Source organism: Chiroxiphia lanceolata, chromosome 1 (genome assembly GCF_009829145.1).
Source record: "Chiroxiphia lanceolata isolate bChiLan1 chromosome 1, bChiLan1.pri, whole genome shotgun sequence".
Classification (NCBI taxonomy): Eukaryota; Metazoa; Chordata; class Aves; order Passeriformes; family Pipridae; genus Chiroxiphia; species Chiroxiphia lanceolata.
Window position 1 is genome coordinate 136,716,869 of NC_045637.1, and position 22,227 is coordinate 136,739,095.

Sequence of the window (22,227 nt, forward strand, 5' to 3'; positions counted from 1 at the left end):
ATTACCAAAATATCCTTCCCTCCTACATTTGCCTTCATTCCTTTTTTTTTTTTGCTTGCTCTAGGAGTGAAAGAAGATGAAACAACTGAATTCCATTTATCCTCACATCTGTACCCTGCTCTCCTTAATTCTGTTAGCAGGTGCTGTAGAAGGGGAATAGGGTTTGCACTAGTGTACTAATCCTCAGACCATGATGAATTCGATACCGAAACTCATCTCATATTCCTCCTGGTCCCACCACTTTCTCTGAGGGTGATTCCCATCTCTCTTTCCAACACTATTTTCTTCCCTAGTAGTCCACCATCATTTCTACTGCTAGGTAAGAAAAACCCTCTGGTTTATGGGGAGAGACATGCATGCTTCCAGCTCCTACGCTCTGTCAGTGTGACATCCTGATGCTTCCAACGGCAGAGATGAACAGAGTTTGACAGGAAGAGGGAATTTTGTAATCAAGGCAGGTCGCAAATTACTGCTGGGAGTTCCAGTGCAGGTATTTCCTGGCAGAAGAAAAAGTTATTCCTCAAACATAATGCTTCCCTGAAGTTTTCCAGTAGCCTTTTAATCAGCAGCCAGCTGTCAAGATTCTGCACACACAGATATCTAATATTGACATTTAGTTTTCAGCCTACATAGCCTAAGAGTGTTTGTTACACTGTCAGTAGGCAAGATAGGGTAAATTTAAGATAATTCAAAATGAACACCCAAGCTTCATTTTCTATACTATTAGCAGCAAAAAAATATCTAGGAAAAAAGAGTTGCAAAATGACATCTACTTGACTTACCTAACAGGAATGGAAATGGATCATAACTTTAAAGGTAATTACACATCAGCTGTTCTTAATAGCTTTGTGTACCCTTTAAAACGACCTCACTATTTTAACCAATCTTCTCCTAAAATTTACTTTTCTTATAAGTAAGCTCTTACAAAACCTAAAACTAACATACGTTTTTCTTCAAAGTTGTGTTTGTATCATTTAAAACACTAATCTGAGTAGAATTTCTGCCCCAAGCATTGAGCTACTATAAGCTAGCTTAACCATGAAATCAAACCTGACTCAATTGTAATATAAAATGTAAATACTGTTATTAGGCTTTTATACTGTGAAAACCTACAAAACTTAACGAAGATAACAAGCAGCTGAAAAACAAAAAAAGCAACCAACTTTCAAAATATTGCTAAGTACTCCTAATTATCTGTAAATTATTTGTAAATTATCTAAATAATACTACAAGAACAAATACTTTGGTCAAATGGTATAAACCAGTGCCAGGCATCAAACTGGACTCTATGGCTCAGATTTTGCAAAATAAATCATAAATTATTCTATTAAATTCTTTGAAACTTACTTGATATGTATTTATGAGATAGGAACAAAGTTATTCATGCACATAAAAGTGTGCAAGAGCAGAGTAGAAATAACCCCATTCTCTCCTCCGTACAAGCACCCCTGAAGAACTATCCAAGTATTGACAGCATAAGATACTGAAATAACACTGCCGTTCATGTAAATGAAGAGCTTTATATACCCTCAAAGTTCAAGTAGTTACAAGTGAATTCAGAAAACCTGTTTGCAATTTTATTTCAACGTGATAGCACTTAATAGCAGTTAAAATAAACTGATAACTGATAAAATAACTGATAAAGAGTAACAACCACTTTTCACTGCAATTCAGGATAAAAGTCACATACTGTTAACTCATAGCATATTTTATACACACATCATGTCCCAAATAACTTCAGAGCAAGTAATGTATAAAAAAATACCAACTAATGAAATATGAAAATATTCCATGCCCAATTCATTTCAGTTAGCTGTAGCAGATGTATTACCGAAAAACAAGCACACTCATTTCAGATGGGGGAGTACTTACATCACTCTGGTGTTTACTGACTTCCATGGCATGCTTAACATCTGGAGGCTCCTTCATTCGTGCGTAATCTGAAGTTCCTTTCTCAGCATCATGTTTTTGTTTATAGAGTACCTGAAAGAAGTAATATTATACTTTTGCGACCTGAGCAGAGCAGGTATAATAACATGAGCTGGGTTAAACTCAGTGTCATAGTGTGCCTGTATTGAGGAAGATACATAATAAATAATTAAACTCCTTAATGGAACCAGCTCCTTAATGAAATGAGAGCAGCTACTACCCAAAACAGAGACACGTAAGGTAGAGTCAGCAGAGAGATTTCTCTGCAACTGTTATTGCAACAGAGGCATGAGTAGATAGGGGAAAGAAAAAGCAATACACAGAAACAGAAAATTAAGCTTAACAAGGTGAGAAGACAGATCGGGGAAAAGGATAAGCAAAAGCTTTTATTTGCTCAAAACACACCATTTTCAGGGGGGAAAAAAGGTTATGCGTTTTTCATAAACAAAGAGTTTTACATTAAATACTCATAGCCCAAACTTCTCTTTCTCCTGCTGCTAGGAAACTACTAGCACAATATGCATTTTGACTAGCCCCCAAGTTCACAAAGAAAAATAATATTTACATTCAATTCACATCATGGTAAAGGAAAATGTAATCGAATTGTGAGTTTATAAACACATTTATTTTTATAATAGAAATGGAGCTCAACATTGGGCATTTATCCAGCTTTCACTGTACTGTGTTATACTTACACATATTCATATACCAGAACTGCCCGAAAAGCTGATATTGCACTTATCCTTGTCAGAAACTTTTAGGTTTATATTAAGAAAATTCACCAGGTTTTGATGCCTAAAAAGCAGCAAGGATCAAGAAAATTCATTTTCTAACAGCTCTCATGAACAAGCACTAAAATAATCCCCAAGGAAACAGCAAATACTAAATAAGATTGATAGATGATCAGAAGAAGTATTGAAACTAAAACCCTTGAGAGCAATAAAAGAATACTGTGAAAGTTTTGAGAGAACTCTCAACTACAGCGATTCAGACTCTTAGGACTGTGAGAAAAGGCTGTATCTGTTTCTGTTTAAAGCAGTACAATTTTGTCTGAGTCACAGAGTAGGGTGCCCAAGGCAATATGTTAGTATCTGCCCTGACTATCTCGGATTACAAAATAATATATAGGCTGAGAGATTAAGACAAAAAGGAGGGGGAGGGGGTATTTTTCCACTGCTACTATGTGGACGAAATTATCAAATCAGGAAACTTAAAATGTGCCACCTCCTTATACAGTGAAACATGATCAGGCCTCTGGAGAAACAAACACAACTTAAATTGAAACAAAAAGAATCCATAACTTGCCTACATCTGGCAAATGGAAAAGCACATAATCTTCAACAAGACTGAAGCATCAGTAACAAATGATTCCCTGTAAAAGTGTAATTACTATACAAACATATGCCACAAAAACTCTTCTGCAACTTCTCCTTGCTTACACTGTCACTTTTAAGATGTTCCCCCTCACTTAACACAATTCTGAAAAGTAGCCCTATACAGTTACTTCCAAAATCTACTAATTTACAAATATTTTATTACATTACCACTTTACTGGTTCAACATCTCTATTTTTCTCTTGGCAAGTGGGCTACATAACCATGACATCAAAACACAACAGCACATCAACTCCCACTATGAGAAAATTAACAGAAATTACAATTCAGTATCCAGTATCTTGGAAAAGATGACCATTTCTTTATCAAGGTAGTAATATTTCACTTGCTATTTGGCATCTGTGTTCTTTCTATTTTCAGATTATTCCGATTAACTCACTGAAGGAATCTAGAAGCAGTCACAGGCTAGGAGGAATTCAAAGGCTGTCTAGTTTAGTTTTGGACACTTTAATGCAAAACTATTCCTAGATTTGTAAATCAGTTTCAAGGAAGCATGAAAGAATAATTGTTATTATTTCATCAATAGTCTTAGAACCATTATTTTACAGTTTAGCATGCGTACATTTATTTCTCAACTCATGTTAATTTTCAAGTTTTAGCTAAACTGAATTTCCTTTATCAAATCTGCATAAGAAACTACTCCAGAGAGAGATCAAGCATTACAGGTCACTGACATAACCTCTACCCTTTAGTGGCACCATTTATTAACTTGAGAAATGCAAGGCAATTATTTAAGTAGGTATGACTTCAGATTGAACTAATTTGTAAGTACTCATTTTTTATTTTTCTTATCTCTCTTGTACACCAGTGTGTCAATAGGAAGCTGCATTAAGGAAGGCTTTGTGCTCTTTTAACCTAGCTCTGACCCTCTGTTTTGTCATACTTTAAACACTATTACATTTTTGTTATATATTTCCCTTTATAGTCAGTAAGCTGAGCTCTGAACTTAAAATCCACAAAGTAGGATTTTGTAGGAGGAAATGTTCAAGAACACAGAAAATCTCAATTTAATCTCTACACAGAGAATTAGATTATCTAGTGTATTCATGTAAAACAAAAGTATAGAAGTCTAGGAGACCAATACCTGCCACCATAAAACAGAGGAAATTTTGAACATGACATTTCATACCATAAAAAAAATTAAATAATTACATAAAACAGTCTGATAATGTGTAATATGATTGTAAGTGACACAGTAAATCACAAAATTTTTATTGTAGTTAAAAAAACCCTCTGAAACTTTCTCTGGAAGTTGTAAATATTGCTTAAGATTCACTTGGCTCATTATCTTTAAAACCAAACAGAAAATACAGTTAAGCATTGACATATAGTTACTCTTTGAGGTATTGCCCTGTGCAAAGGAGAAAATTAAACTGCCTTCAGTTTGCTTTAGATTATTCCTTTCAGATAAGAGGAAAAACAGTGCAATCACTTCTTATGGCAGAAATAAAGTGATGAAAAAAGTGATGAAACACTTACTTTTTTCCAACATTGTTTTCCCTTCAAGCAATTTTAAATACCTTTATCATTGTTTGTGACACCTTATTAAAAAAAAATCGTTCTACGTAAGGAAGTATTCAGTATACTGAATCTTGTCTGATCTTCAGACAAGAAAAAGACTTCACACAGAGCTAGCAATGACCAGAAGTTTTCCTTAAGAAATATTTTCCACAGGAAAACTGCAATTTTTCAAAAATATGTCCACTTCCTCTCAGGAAAATCAACATTGAAGGCTCCCTGCCTAGACTGCTCCCATCAATTTTATTTTCTCACTGCAGAGAACAGGGAAATTGGTGAGAGCTTTTGTAGACTGGCAAGGAAGGTGAAGTTACTCAGTGAGGACAGGGACCTCGCTCTCTCTAACTTACCCTGGGGACAATGGTGACAAAAGAGAGAGAGAGCAAAATCTGGTTGCTCACACTCAAGAAAGCTACTTAGAAGTCAACAGTCAAATTTCCTGTGTAGAGGAAAAAAATGAAATTGAGAAAAGCCACCCAAGTATGTGGGGCTATGAAACTTCTTTTTCATTCTCCTGAAACATTTTTTCCCATAAAGACTGTCATGATTTTTTGGTTACAATCTTAGATAGATGTCCTTCTCTATGGGTATTTATTTACATCTTCATGCCAGTTTTACATAAAACACAAAAGAACAAATGTGGGTTTCATGAAAAAGCCAACAGAGATGGTCTTGTTTTAGGCTTTCCTGAGTATCTTGAAGGGGAATTGAGCATGTATCAATACAGTCAATATGGGGGAAAAGCTCCACTGGAAGAGAACCACATTTCTCAGAGCACTGTACTCTCCATTGTGGCAAGATCCATATGCCAATGCTGACCTTGCATGGCTGCAACCCTACACAATGAGGTCCTGGCTCTGCTGAAGTTACTGACAATTGCCATATGAGTTAAAGCATGCAAATGTGGTCAATGGTGCTGTGGCAGTCTGTTTGCTCTGGAGAAGACAGTGTAGAGGAAATCCCATTTTCTTGTGAAAAATGGGAAATTTCCCCTAGTTGTCCCCAACTTCCTAAATGATGAGTGTGATTTGAAACAGTGCATCAAATTACTAAATTGGGCTAGATCTAGGTAGGCTGAAGACAGAGCTGCTGGGCAGCAGCAGTACAGCAACACCATTTCAGGAGCAAACATCAAATCATGGCAGAGACCATTTGCCGAGGGCACACCTGTGTAAGGAGATCCCCCAGAAGAGGTATTCCAGCCTGTGCTAGCAGGCAGCAGCAGGGAGAGTCAGTGGCTCTCCTTCTTTCCACACCATGATCCCCGAGTCCAGATGCAAGTGCTTGGCAGATGAGGCTATGAAACCTGCCAAGAACATGGCACCACAGAGCGAGAAAACTCCTGCTTGATCGGGCTACAAAAGCATTCAAGCCCAGCATTTCATCCAAGAAGCATGAAAAAGAAGTCAAAGGTGTAAATTTGTTCTAACGTGGATGGGAAGGAGGATACGTACTCATATTTTCCACCTCTCAGGAAATCAGCACCTATGTAAAATCAGCTTACTATAACTGAGAAACAGACTGCAGTTCTGTGCTTGCAGCAGCCTTTTTGCAGGAGGGCTGGCATAATGGCCAGCTGGTGCTGCTCTCTCTCCTTCCTATGGCATATCCGTAGTCTCCTCCTGAAGTGATGACCTGTAAATTCACAAACCCAGCTAGACAGATAAAACAAAAACCCTCTCTGCCACATCCTGACCCAGCTGGAATGTGAAATCCTTGTATTAGCTACTTAGGTACCACAGTGATAGGCACAATATGGATTAGATTTGAATACTGTGGAGAACATTTTCACTAGAAAATCCCCTGAGATCTCTCTCAAAGTAGCATTAAATTCAGGTCCACTGCAACTGTAACCACAAGTTGGAAAAATGTGACAGCATATCTTTAAGTTTTATGGTAGATTATGATTTATAATGCAACTATTCCTAAGGGAATGGTATGAATTTTACAGGGAAAATTTCTGCTTAAATATCTCATCCTATATGCGTATTTGTTTCTCTATGACTGTTGTATGATTGAAGAAAACCTTCAAAAACTATCAAATAAAAGTCAGTCTTTTCCTTAAAAGGGTTTTTTTGATAAATCAATGGTTTCACTTTTAGTCTCAGTTATTTGTCTCTTCTGCCACATCACCAATGTTAATTAACCCCATTTGTGTAAACTAATGTAGAATGTAATAATTTGGAATGAATCCAGGAGTGAATCTGTGGCAAAATAGTTAACTAATGTTTTATAAATCGAGCTAACAGTTATACAAGTTTAATTCCCAATTTATTTCTACTGTAATTCCTCTAATCACTCACTTTTCAGTGAAATGTCACATTAATGACATTTCAGCTACTGTGCTGCTTTAACTTGAGTGTATATATGTTCCACTTCAAACTAAAAAAACTAAAATATATGTTATTACATTTGCTTAATATAGCCTTGATTAAAACACTGTTTTATATCAAAACATTTCTCTACAATGTGTCCTGAGATTTCAGTCCTTTCTTTTGGTATTTTCCTTTGTCTGAAAAAATATCACTGCATTAGAGGAATGCTTATTGAAATACAGTCAATATTATGGATTTAGGTGCATGTTCACACACTGGTTGTATTAAACAATAAGAGAGGAGAAAGTAAAAACAAGAAAAATGTGGAAATGTTTGGTGGACAGAAAGCAATGACCATCTATCAGCTGTAATTCTCATGAGTAACAATGAAAATCTCTAGCTCCATTCATATTACACATACTTAACATTCGCAATTCCACTGAGATCAATGGAAGTGAAGGGTCACCTGCTTACATTTAGGGTATTATATTTTTAAGCCCCTGAAGGCAACTGAAGTGGAATTTACTATTTTGCTGGTTGTTTACATGCTTTACACTATCTTTAACATATTTCATATTTTTAATTCTATAAAATTCATTGTATTAGTATGTAGACCATCACAAATACATTTACTGCTATCAGTAAGTGCCTATAGAAGTCATTAAAGATTTTATTCTTTTGCCTTCAGCATCAAACATTTTATAAAGCTAATACAACACCCAAGAGGAAATAGTTGTTATATAAGATTCATCTATTCCATAAGCACAGTGCAATGTCACTGAATTCAGTAATTCCTTATTGCATTCATGGATTTCTAATGGATTTATGAATGCACTAGCAGCTTTTAAACGTATATTTAATAAACACAACAATGTCAAAAGATTGCCAACATTTTAAAACTGAGTAGTTCTTGAAATTAAGAAGTTATGCTGATAAACTGTGGTTGATAAACTCACTCAAATAAATCAAGCCAGCAATCAAGTGTCTGCACAAATATTTTGTTCAAATTGGCCATATTCTGACACACAGTTAATCTAAAAATCATTTTGCAATTCTAAAAATTGTACCTTGCTCTGAAGCTGCATTAATTCTTTTGCAAATACACTGTCAATTGTGGCTGGCATCTGCTGATAAAGAGAGTTGGAAAGGTCTTTTTTAGCAGCTCCTTTGTACTTCACCTAGAGGGCAGAAAAAGGTGACATATAATGCAAAAATTAAGACACAGTAAACATATTACCTATTTTTTCTACTAAGTAAAATGACATAGACCATTAGAACTGGAAAAATTTAAAGCTGTCATTAACTTCCAAGCAAAAACATATTTAAATAATACTTTAGGTAGATACGTCTAATTCACAAAACAATGCAAAATATCTCCTAATTAAATTCAATCATTTGGAGGGAAGTATAAAATAAGGCAGCAAGGCAGATTTTTTTATATTTTTTCAAATAATTTTCAAAATCAAAACTTATCCTTTTTCTTTCTCTTTTCACAAGTTTTGCACAACGGGAGCAATGAGAGGCCAACAACAAATATTTTACCAATTAATAAGTATCAGCAATTAAATGTAGCTGGAAAGGACAGGAACATTGAAATTAGCATGTCCACCATAATTTCTACTTAATCTTTTCATATTACAGTCTCATTTTTTAATTACTTTTTACTTATCCTGTATTTCCTCCAGTGTTCAGTGCTAGCAATTCCTCACAAAAGGGCTTCATAAGACAGACCAGAATAATAGTTCAAAATCTGTGAGGCTTCTGCTTCATATCTAAATTTTTCAAATTCATAAAAACAATGTCAAGTACAGCTGTGAAAGTGATCATAAATACCAAAAATATTTTAAATTATACTGTCTAATGTCATTACTTTACTGTGCAATATACAGTTCTTCATTAGAGTCTAATTCCCCATATGTATATATCTATATAAATAATTTTCTCTAATAAATTTTCCAAGCCAGAGGGCTCTTTTTCACTGTTGTGGACATGCTGTTAAGAATTTCAGTGTCCAAGTTTTGCAAAAACAGGTTATGGGACACTAGAGGTCAGTAATTTACAAGATAAACCATCCATCACATCATTATCTTCAGGTAATGCTGCAAAAAGGAGATAGAGTGCTTAACAGTGTGGTAACATAAAACATAAGGGGTTTAAAAATTTTAAAATACCTTTATATCTCTAAATCTTTGGTTAATAATTAGCAGCTTTTCTTTGGAATCAGATGGATTAGATAAATATTCGCTATATACTGTACTTCTGTAGACTGCAATAGGCTGCCTCTTATAAAGTGTGATAACATCAGATTTACTCCCCTTGGAGTAATGCCACTCTTTCTTAGAAAACAGAAGGATAAATACAACAAAAATATTCACTAGATGCACTTATATTGGATGTAGCCACAAGCAAACTCTTGGATATCAGAAAGAGATTACAGAACGTATATAAAAAATGTAACTTCAGACAGAGATACTGGAGCATTCTTTATCATAATAATAAAGGTAACACAAAAAACGAGGCACCAAAAATTTATGTCTTCCAAGAGTCACGGTGACAGAAAAATCATCCAGAACTAGTGATTCCCAAACAAAGCAACTCTCTGACATGTAAAACTCCTGCTGCTCTTCTTACCTATGGAAAATAATCAGAGATGCAATTCTACAGCACCTTATACCTAAGACATGAAGAGCTGGTAGTAAATGCTGCTCTGGCATTTTGGAAGCTGTTACTCTTTCTTTGCCACTACAGTTGTGTGTGTGTGTGTGTGTGTGTGTGTGTGTGTGTGTGTGTACGTATGTGTGTGTGTGTGTGTGTGTGTGTGTGTACGTATGTGTGTGTGTGTGTGTGCATGTCTGTGTACATGAAGACCTAAAAACTCTGACACAGGGAGGCATGCAAGTGCTCAGGCAACCCGCAGGTGGCATTGACCCAGTGTCTGCCCCAGGTCCCTTGCTGAAGAAGGACAGGGATGATAACAAGGAAACAGTTCCCTTGACTCCTGTTTTATATCAGGCTGTGAATTCTCTCAAAGCACGGGTGAAGTTTGCAAACTTCATCACTGCAGAGCAAGTAACAAAAAAATTCTTTTCCTATTTCTCGGTTTATCCACCCGTAAAATGGGATAGCTAGGACTGGCTGAGAACCATTAACAAAGTTTCTTCAAATCCCAAAATAAAAGTATCACGTAATTCCAAATTATTATTACTCACATATACGGTATATATTAATTACAGCCTTTTAAGTCACTTTAGCTATAAACAGAACTGTTATTTGAAAGAAGCTGTCCTTCCCCTGCTAAAAGTCACAGTATCCAACAGAGAGACTTTTTAGGAAGGATAAGAAGCCAAGAAAATTCTTCAGCCTTTTAGATCTTACCTCAGAAATAAAAGCACCGACACTTTTCACATGTTTTAGCTGCGGGGTGTCAGGTACAAATATGCACTTGCCTTTAGATTTTTTAAACTCTTCTTTATAGTGTATCTACAAAGAGAAGAAAAAAAAGTTTAATTGTTCTTAAATACACACACATACAGAAAAATAAACAACGGCTATTTTTTACTTAAATATTTTTTATTATTATTATTTTATTTTATTCATGGATACTATTCTGGATGGCTTGCAAGTACCTCTGGTTGGATCAAATTAAACCATAAAGGGAAACACCCAGTTCTCACACACAGTACCAGGACTATGTAAAAGTCACAGACCTCTTTAATAATAAAGATGAAAAAGATAGGATTTTTTCTATATATCTACAGCACATTTTCACCACCGTAGCAGATGTTTTAGTATGTCTAAAGAAAGAAGAATCAAATAATTGATCTCCTTGATCTTTGATCTCAAAGATAAAATTGTTAAACTAACTTCTAACACAGACATAGCAAGCACAGAATCTGTATAACATCATCAAATGCCCCTTTCTGAATCCAAGAGTTCAATGAATAAATTCAGGCCACTGCCAAACCATTGCCTACAAAGCACGCAACAGTAATGACATGCAAGGATTAACAGAATTTAAGACGAAATAAATTTTAAATTGAGCCATTTTTAAATTGTGTATGCACAAAGGAAACAATTTTTGAAACAAAACACCATGATATATTTTGCAAAAAAAATAGAAACACGATTTCTTTTTAACAACTAACCTTTTTCTTACCATGGGCAAACAGTGTGGGCAGGTATCACATGACTTGATGAAGTCAGAGTTACTTATTTGTATTAGTGAGACTATAAGAAGGATAAAATCTATGGACATGACTAACATGTAGGTACTTTTATTATATAAGAACTTCATGAAGAAAGATGACGAATTATGATGAGATGGACTAAATAAGTTTTAAAGACAGACACTTTATGTGGATAGCCTTAAATGTTTTTAGTGATATTTCTTTCTTTGTACATACAATAGTTTAGATCAATGCAAATTTAATTATTTAGTACTAAGTTCTTTCATGGTTATTATCTACTACTATTTCTCTAACCCCATTTTCACATTCTGCATAACAGCAGCTTGCATTTATGCACTCTAGACTTGCTGACAAGCACTGACAGAAGCAATATGATCTGCATCCGAGCATTACAGAAATATGCAGTCTTAATTTCCTCTCTCTCTGAATCCTTAATGGATATCACAAGTTCTAGTCTATGCTTCTCTACAGGGACCTGGAAAATTCATGAGAAGGATGGCAGCTTACACAAAATCAGCTCCTGTACATTCTGATGCAAACTTTCTGTACACTGCAAAATGGATTAGATAATGCTGAATTCATCTCAAATTCATGATTACTTAATCCTCACACAGTAAACAACTTCAATATTGAACTTATCCACATTTGGACTACTGAAAGAATCTACATCTCATTACCAAATCATATTGTCTGCCTTTGTGGACTACGGTCTATTCTAAATAAAAACTGTTTGGTGAACAATGGGTGTAACATTACTGCGTCATGATTTTATTCAGGGATCACAAAGCCAGTGGTTCATGTAACCTGTGTATGACACTGTACTCCAAGGTAATCACAGAGTAATATACAAAAAAAGTGCAGTTTTATGATCAACATGAGCAGGCACCTACTGTTCAACCTGCACACATGCATGGGAAATCTATGGAGCTGACTGCTTACTGGTTAGGTTTGATGGCATTCCCACTAGGAACTCCTGTAAAACTGTGACTCTGGTAGAGGAGACAGAGAGTCTTGCTGCTCACAGCTTAGATAAATCACCCATAGGTATCAGAAGATGACTGTAATTACATCCATTTTAATTACAGAGCAATAATTACATTCAAAACTCAAACATAAAAGCTTCCTAAGGTGTATCTTAATTGGAGGGAATGACAAAACACCACCAGAAGAAACAATCAAAACTGTTCTGCTGTAGAAGTCATGCTTTCAAACTACCCAAAAACAGTAAAGGACTAATACCACCCCCTTACTCCTTTATTATTCACATTTATTATGATAACCCACAGAGGCCACAAAATGGACACAAATGGACCATTTAGAAAGGACATATAACAAAATGTTTGTTCAAACTGTGATCCAACACACTCCATTCTGCTACAGAATTGTCCACATTGCTGGGAAACAGAAAGATGGAAGACGATATGCAACAAGTATAATGAAGTCATGACATCCGCAGTTAAAAACAAATCTATTGTAAATGATGCAACCAAAATGCTCAAGAGGTTGGCTACCGAACATAACCAATGGCTGGAAGGAATAGGCAGAGAAGCTAACATTCCTCTTCAAGGTTTGGAGTTAAACATTCAATGTCTAAAATACTAAATAGGAAATTTTGCCTGCAAGCAACTTGCCCTTCATAACAAAATACGCTGTTTAGACTGAGCAGATCTGGTAAACCTTGTGAAAAAAACAAATAGGAAAAATTTGCATATGATGGCCTGGAGTCACTGCTCTTTCAAAAGGTCCAGTTTCTCTCCCTATCCTTTTCTTCTCCCTGACTCATCATAAAACTAAGTCTAACCAGCAGCACTGCTATCCAGTAAAAGTGGATTAAAATTCCTAGACAACCACCAAAACAGCAAGCTTCAAGCTGCATTTGTTTCTTAACGGATGTCATACGGAAAGATCAACTTTAAAAAACAAGGGCATCCAACCTTTAGGCTGAAGCTTTCCAGTTTGCCAAGAAAATTCATCTCATCCATGGCCTGTTCCATCAGCCTTTTCAAGGGAGAAACACAGAGGGAGACTGTGGACTAAAGGAAAGGCTCCAATGGTAACAGCTTAATCCAAGGAGCAACCATTCCTTTGTATTCAGGGGCACATACTAATCCAACTTTAATATAAATAACCATGTCAATAGTCATCATGCCAAGATCCACTGTAGAACTGTCATGTCTCAAATACCCATTTAAGTTTGGAAAAACAACAAAGCTTCCTATCTAGCTTTTATGCTAAAACAAAAGGGAACTTTTTTCCACTAAGGACTCACTTTCCAACCCTACATTAATTAATTTAGAATCTCTCATAAGACTAAGAACTGTGTTGGACTACGGATCCATCTAATACAAAATCCTCTCTCTGCGGTTGCAGCAACCTAGAGAAAAGCACGAGAAAATAAATGGCAGGCGTACTATTACTCCACAGTATTTTAGTAGTCTCCAGCAATTTGGACCTCAAAGTCCTCCTGAATTAGAGGTGTGGCTACTAATGGCGAGTGCAGGGGAACAGCTGCACCCAGAATTAGGTGGTCAGAACCCTGTTGGTATGAGTGGAAAGGCACACTGCTCCTCCACTTGACTCTAGGTCTCTTTGGCCTTTATAACCGAGACATGATAAAGCAAGGACAGCTAAATGGCTAGTTCTACTTTTTATATAAGGGAAAAGATGCACTGCTACCACACATGACCAAAACTGAGTAGAATCCTCAGTGGCAGAGTGTCTGCCATTCTACCAAAAAGGATTATGATAGTTTGGTCAAATATCATGTATAATAATTCCCATCTCTGCTTATAACAGTATTGACAACATCACACCCCATAATCAAAACAAATATGAAAATATGCCACAAGCAAATGGATGGGCGCAATTTCAATATGGAAGAGAAAAGGCCTGGAAAGGAAGGTAATTCATATAACTCAAACACACAACAGTTTTGAAAACATCTGCGGAATTAAATTGCATCATGGAGAGAGATTAAATGAAATGGCTGTTGAGAGAAACAAGCCAGGGGTATCACAGCCACAGAACAAACAACTGCCAACCTCAAATGAAACTGGGGATTTCCTCAAGAACAGGAGGACATTAACACAACTTCCCCTACATACAGCTCAAGGCTGACAGCTATGCATGCACTAAGGACTGCCATCATAACACTTTTTTAAAACCATATTGCCAAATTAAAGTCAGCCAGCAAAGAATGCAGGGCAAGCATAACGCAACATCAGTATCTCAGGCATGTGCACTCCTGGCACTGCTTTCTGATGGAGGAGCTGTGCTGACAGCTCCACCATCAGAGAAAGACAATCACCCAGTCTCGTGGTCAGCAAGGACACAGGCTGCTCTCCCAAGGTCATTTTCGGGCCAAACTGCAAGCGCCGTAAAACCACTGTACACATAAAACAGATGCACACCAATGATACATCCACACAAACAGTAGTTTCTGCAAAGGTTCATGGTAAAAAGGATAAGGAATATATAAGAAGTTCTGAATGTCAATGACTCAAAAATCAAAGGTAAGAATGCAAACTCCTGGCAGTTTATTGGTCTCCACAACGAAGTGTGCACGGTAAACAATTTATCCCCCAGCACAAAGGACTTCACTGAACATAAGAAATTCCATTATAGCAAAAATTCTGGGGACCAACATTCATACTCTATAAATGTACATATTCCATTCAAGCCAAGGAAGAAACACCTACTGATTTCATCAGAGGCTGAATAAGGCCCTAAATTTGAAAGCTATTTTTAAACACAGAGTCTTTTTTTTTAAATTAATTGGTCTGGACCTGTACATATTGTTGCTGCTTTGAAAGCATTAATGACACTTTGCCATTATGCTTGACATATCTCAAGGAAAATCTAACACAGTTGTAGGCTAAACATATTACAAGTTTACAGCAAAAAATCCCTGAACCATTACAAGCTTCAGAAATCTGGCTTGACTTAGTTATTCACCCTAGCTCTCAAGGCCCTGCAGAAAATCCGAGAAAATATAGTCACTCCATTTGTCAGTTAATTAACAGCCACGGCCAACATTACTCCTAATGGGTACATAGCATAGTAATAATTCCTTTTCAATTAAAGAAAATATTTCTTCAGCGTTTTTCAACAAGTTTTTGCCTTTAAGAACAGCAACCACATTCAGAAAGAAGCTGCGTGGAAGCAATAAATGTATTTTGGGTCAGACAAGTGCTCCAGGTCCATTTTCATTTTGGCCTTTACATGAGTTGACAGGCACTTAATGCACCATATGCTATTTTTTCCCAAAGAAAGCATGTAGATAGCTATCAGTAAAAAATATTATTAATCTCTACTACTTCCTAAAGTAGATTGAGATTACAAGGGAGCCATCTTGGTACCTTCTCTTAAAGACCTATCCAATTTCCAGCATTCTTTCTGTGAAAATTGAAATAGATATATGGGGAAAGTGGAAACTTTGACCTTGTGAAGTCACACTTTCAAGCCAGCACTGTAACACTTACACATCCCAGATACTGCTCTTCTGAATTACCTATTTTTTTCTAATACATAACCCCTAAAATTTATACCTAAAATGTAGATTCTATATGTTCTATTTCCACAAAATAAACATCACAAATCTAAATATAGATTACAACACAACATGAGCCTGACATTACTGTTCAGTTTCTTTAAAATATTCTAAAGTCATTCCCTGCTCAGTAATTTCTTGGATCTGATCTATGATGCTTATATAATGTCTATAACTGATAAACAGTTTTAAAAATCTGTAGTAACTAAGTCAAGAATAAGCTAGTTAAATAATTTTAAAGATATTCTAGCATTTCAGTGGATTTGTCCTATAAGCGTAGTCAATACAATACGCTGAGCAGTTTTGAGCATCTGTGACCATAGACCAATAGATAACATTCAAAATCCATTTTTAACCTCCCTCCTTACAGCTACGTGTACTGAACCCAGTTCTGTTCAAACCAATAAAACTACACAGGCTATAATCAGAACAAATTCTGCATTTTCCTGATGAAAGCAGCCGAAGTGTTCTCATGGCAGACACCTGACAGACATTTTGAAACATTCTCCTTTCTAGGGCCTGTGTTTCATACCATGAAAGTGCTCTGAAAAGCTCATCCCTCTGTGGCTGATAACTTAAGGTACTAGAATAATGTGTGCTTTTCTATTATTTTGTGTGCTTCTATATCTGAGCTTTGGATGGGTACATGCTACATTGTACATATCTGAGAAAATATGTATCATTAGTATAAACACACTTGAAAAAAGAAATTCAAATATAAGGATGCAAATAGTCACCGTCACTTACATCACTTATTAATTCACTGCATTTTCGGGCCAGTTCCATATTTCTATCCTCAATAACAGGCTTGAGGAAGACCTGTAAGAGAAAGGTAATCATTCCAGGTTTATCGTCCTAAAGAGTAACAACAGAAGGAAAAAAGTACTTTTAAAAGCTATTGGGGTTTAACTCACCTTTTCTTCTTCTTCCCCATTTTCATTTTCATCCTCCCTGAGATCCTGAATGACAGACACTCGCATTTTAATATTTTGCAGGAAACAACAATGAAAACTCTGAAAAGGTTCAGTGCTGCAGGAAACAGCTCAGATCCTCCAGTATGCCTGGATTTGTGTCCTCCACTGCACTTAATGCCACCACGGCTCCTTTCTTTTTTAGGCAGCACTTGACAGTCTTTATCTGAACAATTCAGTGTGAGTGAACTGAAAAGCATTGCAGATGGCCTTGCTAGCTATCAGTCACAGCAGAGCTAATGCTTTCTTACTGATAAAATATAATTAAATGACCTATCCCCATCAACTATTTTTAAAATGACTATGAACACAATTAAAATACTGTGATGCAGTTAATTTGCAACATAAGTAATGCAGTAAAATTAACAGGATTAAAAGGGGAACATTGACTCTAAGTTTATGGTAAAACTGCCCAGTTCTAAGATTCCAGGCATCAATGACTCCAAAACAGTTATCACAAAACTTTGTTGGCCCAATAATAGAGCTTTTTAACTTAAAAAAAGCACACTATTCTCATTTGCCAGTAGATGTAACTGCTAGTACATTTTTCAGAATTACTTCTTTTCTGCAAAGTTTATAAAATTCCTTAAATACTTTCCATATCATGCTAGCTACAGTTTAAATCTGTGCATACATAGATACAGACAAGTCTGTATTACTTACAGGTATACATGGCTATGCATTCACACAGACATGTACGTTCCTTTGCTGTTACAAACTGTCATGGTCTGTAGACTCAAAACCAGCCTCTTTCAGTATGAAGTCACTGACTCCAGCTGCAATGAAGCTGAAAGATATCCTTATGTAGATTGGTGCAGAGTATTTACTCCTGTAAAACGAGCAAGGAGGTATTACAGGACCAGTTGGAGGAACCACATTTTAAGATCATTTTTCTTTCCAAATTGTAGCTTGTATATTTCTCATTTTGTAGAGGTCATGATTTTGAACTTTATCTAGTAAAGTCATTCACCACTACACAGCTTTGTAATCAGGCAAAGATATAAGGAATGTGTGCTCTTTAAAAAAAAAAAAAACTTCAAAGACTTTTAAGTACTTGTGTGCAAACACAACATCCTTAGAGCTTATTTAAAAGCATACATTTCCTTAGAAAAAGAAACATTTCAAAGATGAGAAAAAAAAATAAAACATTTGACATAGTTAAGGTCTGAAAATATGAAAAAAAAGTATTAAGAACAAAGGCACAAACTGCTTTCAGCCTAAACCAAGAGACAGAATTCTTTATACGTTAATGGTACAGAAAACTTCAAGACTTTCCATTCCACTCTCAAATATAAACTCCTAAAGTTCAGGTTTGGATTGGCATTGCTAAAGTTTAGGTTAAACCTAGAAGTCTGGTTTGAATAGATGAAAATTACCTGGGATTTATGCTGACTGCTTCTGAAGTTCAGGGTGTTTCATCCTGGTGAAAACAAATGGTTTAGTCTTATAAGATGCATATTCATAGTAATAGGTGGTTTTTCAAGATTATGGCCATAGCAAATATATTTCTAAACAACAGACTCGTGTGATTTCAAGGACTACATGTTAAGGAGACAGAGCAGCTACAAAAGTGCCAGACAAATATGCAGCACTAAGGCTTCACTTTGGGATTTTTGTTATGGTATTGCAAATACTATATTCTCTCAGTGCAGTCAATTTCCCCTTTCTTCCTACATTTAATAAATTTTTTAAGTGAAGACATTGAAAAATATTTAAGAGAGTAGAGAAAAGCTATTAGTAGCTGCAAAGCTTGCTGAATATGGAGAAATCTTTTGCTATTTTTTGCACCAGAAAGCAATTACGGTCAAAATGACAAAGTCAAAACTGTTCATGTTTTAGGGGGAAAGGGAGGTGTTCAGCTTTTTAACCTGCTTACATTGTATCTCATGCATGTTCAGCAGCAGGACATACCAAAATTTATATATTAATTCTGGTTTCCCTGCAATGGTTTCTGCATAATAAAAATCTGCAAGATCACTTTTGGTCATCCCTGAAGTGATCAGGCAGTTGGACTTCATGATCATTGTAACTCCCTTCCAACAGAAATATTCCGTTCAATTCCATTCTATTATCTTTAACTGTTTGGATTCAATTTATTTTTTCTCATTTTTGCATGATCTGGGTCAGGCATAACTGGGCATTCAAATGCCCTATGTCCCATGTAGCTTCCATAATACAAGAATTTCAAGACAGCAGCTATAACTTGATTATATATATATTATATAGATATATATTATATATATAAATCATATTAAAGAAAAATATATCACTATGCACTAAGTAAGGGGGAAATATCACAGAATCAACTAATTGTACCCAAGTTATTGAAAATTCCACTTTTCACGTAACAGACACAGTAAGATACTATATGACACAGAAATCTGTTTCACTTTTTTTCCCTCCTCAAAACACTGAATACTATCAGCTAAAATTCACTGTGCAATAAAGCAAGTCTGAAAATTTAATATATCCGGATATCATTCAGAGAAGAATTTGTTAGGACTATTTAAGAGTTGCATGGTTTAGAAGTGCATTATGATTCAATTAATAGCCTGCAGATAGAGAAGAATAATAGAAAGGCTTGGGTTGGAAGGGACCCTAAAGATAATCCAGCTCCAAGCCACTGCCAAGGGCAAAGGTGCCCCTCACTAGATCAGGCTGCTCATCCAACCTGGCCTTGAACACTTCCAGGCATGGGAAAAAAGCTTTGATTTCTTCCATAAGAGGCAATAAATAATCTAGAATCAGCAGGAATGTTTGTGTACATTTACAACATTTTTAAAACTATGCTAAAAATACTAAATCTAATCTGAACAAAGGCCTAGTTAAAATGCTGAGCTTTACATCCCCAAAACAATTATGAACTATGTTGTATTAAAGATTACTTTTCACCTCCATTTTTTACCAAAATCTCCAAACTGACACTTCTGAACCATTTTCCACTACATATAATGGAATAATCCATAGTCATTTGTTCTGGCATGAAACAGCACAGATTAAACAAAATCAAATTGTACAAAATTTTAAGAAAATGCTGTAAAGGAGTGCTGTGTATACACAATATTTATATGCACACAGGGCACAGCGGAATTAGAATTTCTTACTGCGTTATAGATAACTTAATATGCATACAAAGAGGAAAAATGGCTTCTTCAGGGAAGTATCCAACTCATTCAAGTTTTGTAAGGAAACGCTGCATAGCTCCACATTTTTACTTCCATCCACCCTGCATGAGTGTTTCACACCTCAGTTCAGATTCAGCCTTGATAATGGGGCTATTTTGCTGAAGAAGATGCAACAACATTAAAATAACTGTACATTGTCTAAATTGTTCACAGAAGCACAGTACTTGCAATATGCAACCTTCACTGTGTATGAACCTTTTATAAGAGAAGACAAGCATTCCAGAAGCAAACTATATGGTTTATCCTATGAAAGGAGACATTTCAATCTCCTGACACTTAGGGCTGTCATTGGCTTGTGTTGATGCACTATTTTTTGACACAGAACATTACTCAAGTACTTGTTTTAAACACATATCTGCTGAGGAGGCAGAAGCAGAAGAAACATGGGGCGTAAATGAGCCTGAGTCTCCATGAGTACAAGTTGACCCAGCATGTGAATGGTTCAGCCGCACAGTTGGGCAGCTTTCCCACTTTGATCATACACAGCTGAGTCCACATCTGGCCAAAGCCACACCAACTCCTTGTCCCTTTATCAATCTTTCAAAAAATACGTTTGGGAGTTGTTAGCCCAGAAAGTTAAAATGTTTCATCTCATCTTGGCCCTGATTCACATAACAATATAGCGGTGATTCTCAGTTCTGTCCCTGAACAAACAATACTAATGGACTTTTTTGGCATAATCCCTAAAAGCCTTCTGAGATATGAGATATCGACATGTACTGAAAGAACTTCTCTACCACTTCTCTACTTCTCTACCACTTCACAAAACAGCAGAGGCTTTGCTTGTCCTAGTAAAGATACCAGAAACATCACCATCTCAAATCTATTTAATGCAGAATTCCTCACAGGGTACTTGAACACAGGTTGCAAAAATTAAGGACCAAAGTATTTCAGGTCGAAGTCTGCATAGCATTATACTGAGAGGTATGTACACATTATGAATATACTTCTTTCAATTCTGGACTGAAAACCTAATAAGAGCAGAGGCAGAGTTTTAGTGCTTTTCCTATTTCCAGTGAGTTAAAAATCAACCCACAGACATCCCTGAAATTAAAATGTTATTTTCTGCTCTAACTGGACAGACACACACATCACTGAAATAAGTACAATTAATTCAACACAACACAGATGGTGGTGTCTTTTCAAAAAGCACACAAGGCATTTGTAAGTGTTGACACTCAATTACTTCTCATTTCTAGAAATGCTCATCTATCTAACTAGAAGTTCCTAGCAGCCCTGCATAAGGAAGCTCATAGTTAGGCTATCAGCACCAGAATCACAAACAGAATAATTAGAGGAATCCCAGCCTGCCAGTTTTAACCTCCCTGAAAATTAAATATCAATTCACATTAACTAAGGAAGTTCAAGAGATGGCTCTATTTAGAAAAAAAACTTACCCATAATTTTGTATCTGTCAGATCATTAACACTGCGTTTATCAATAACACTTCAAAACCTGCAAATACCTCATGGTTCTAAGCTACGATTTTCATTCAATGTAAGTTATTTTATTTAAGGTCTTGGTAAAGCAGAGAATGGCAATGATATTTTTAAAGACAAATACAAATGAGACATTAGAATACTGACTCTTGAATCCCAGAAAATCTAATGAATTTTCAGTGCCTAATAAATACATAAATATAGACATTTTTTGCAAACACACACTCTCAAAGACATTGTCTAGCCCAACTGGATTTTGATGACAGAGTATTTCAGATGTCTGTATGGTACACAGCTAGTTTCACATCATAATACCAAATCTAACCTATATACAAGAAGCAATGTAGTCTGAGCTCATTATCCTGAGAAATGAACCCATTCAGAACTGAAAGTAGTCATCAGGGCATAAGATTGTGCCATGCGGATGTAACCTTAGCTGTGATCAGGAATAATACATTGAAATAAATCAACATAAAGCTTTTCACATACTAATGTATTCTAAAAATACCCCAAAACCTCTGCTTCATTTTTCTGCCAATATTTATAGTTGCCTACAATGTTTACACAATACTTTTTAAGCCTCAAAAATGGTATTTCCTAGCTGGGATACACAGTTCCACCTAATTTTTTTTCTAATTTTTCATTTGTCAAGAAATTAAATCCTCAACGATGAAGCAATTTGGTGTTTCTACCCCTTTAATATTTTCAGTTTAACCAGAAGCCTGAAAAATTTATCCCTC

At 35.9% G+C, this 22,227-nt stretch overlaps 1 protein-coding gene across 1 annotated transcript in view; it reads right to left on the reverse strand.

Annotated features, from left to right (window-relative positions):
• Positions 1-22,227, reverse strand: part of NEBL (nebulette) — a 138,130-nt gene that overhangs the window by 75,522 nt on the left and 40,381 nt on the right. Inside the window, 7 exon segments of the mRNA XM_032683620.1 lie at positions 1,871-1,983; positions 8,224-8,334; positions 10,532-10,636; positions 16,640-16,711; positions 16,807-17,029; positions 17,527-17,692; positions 18,240-18,283. Coding sequence (XP_032539511.1) covers positions 1,871-1,983; positions 8,224-8,334; positions 10,532-10,636; positions 16,640-16,711; positions 16,807-16,872 — 467 coding nt within the window. The 5' untranslated portion in view covers positions 16,873-17,029; positions 17,527-17,692; positions 18,240-18,283.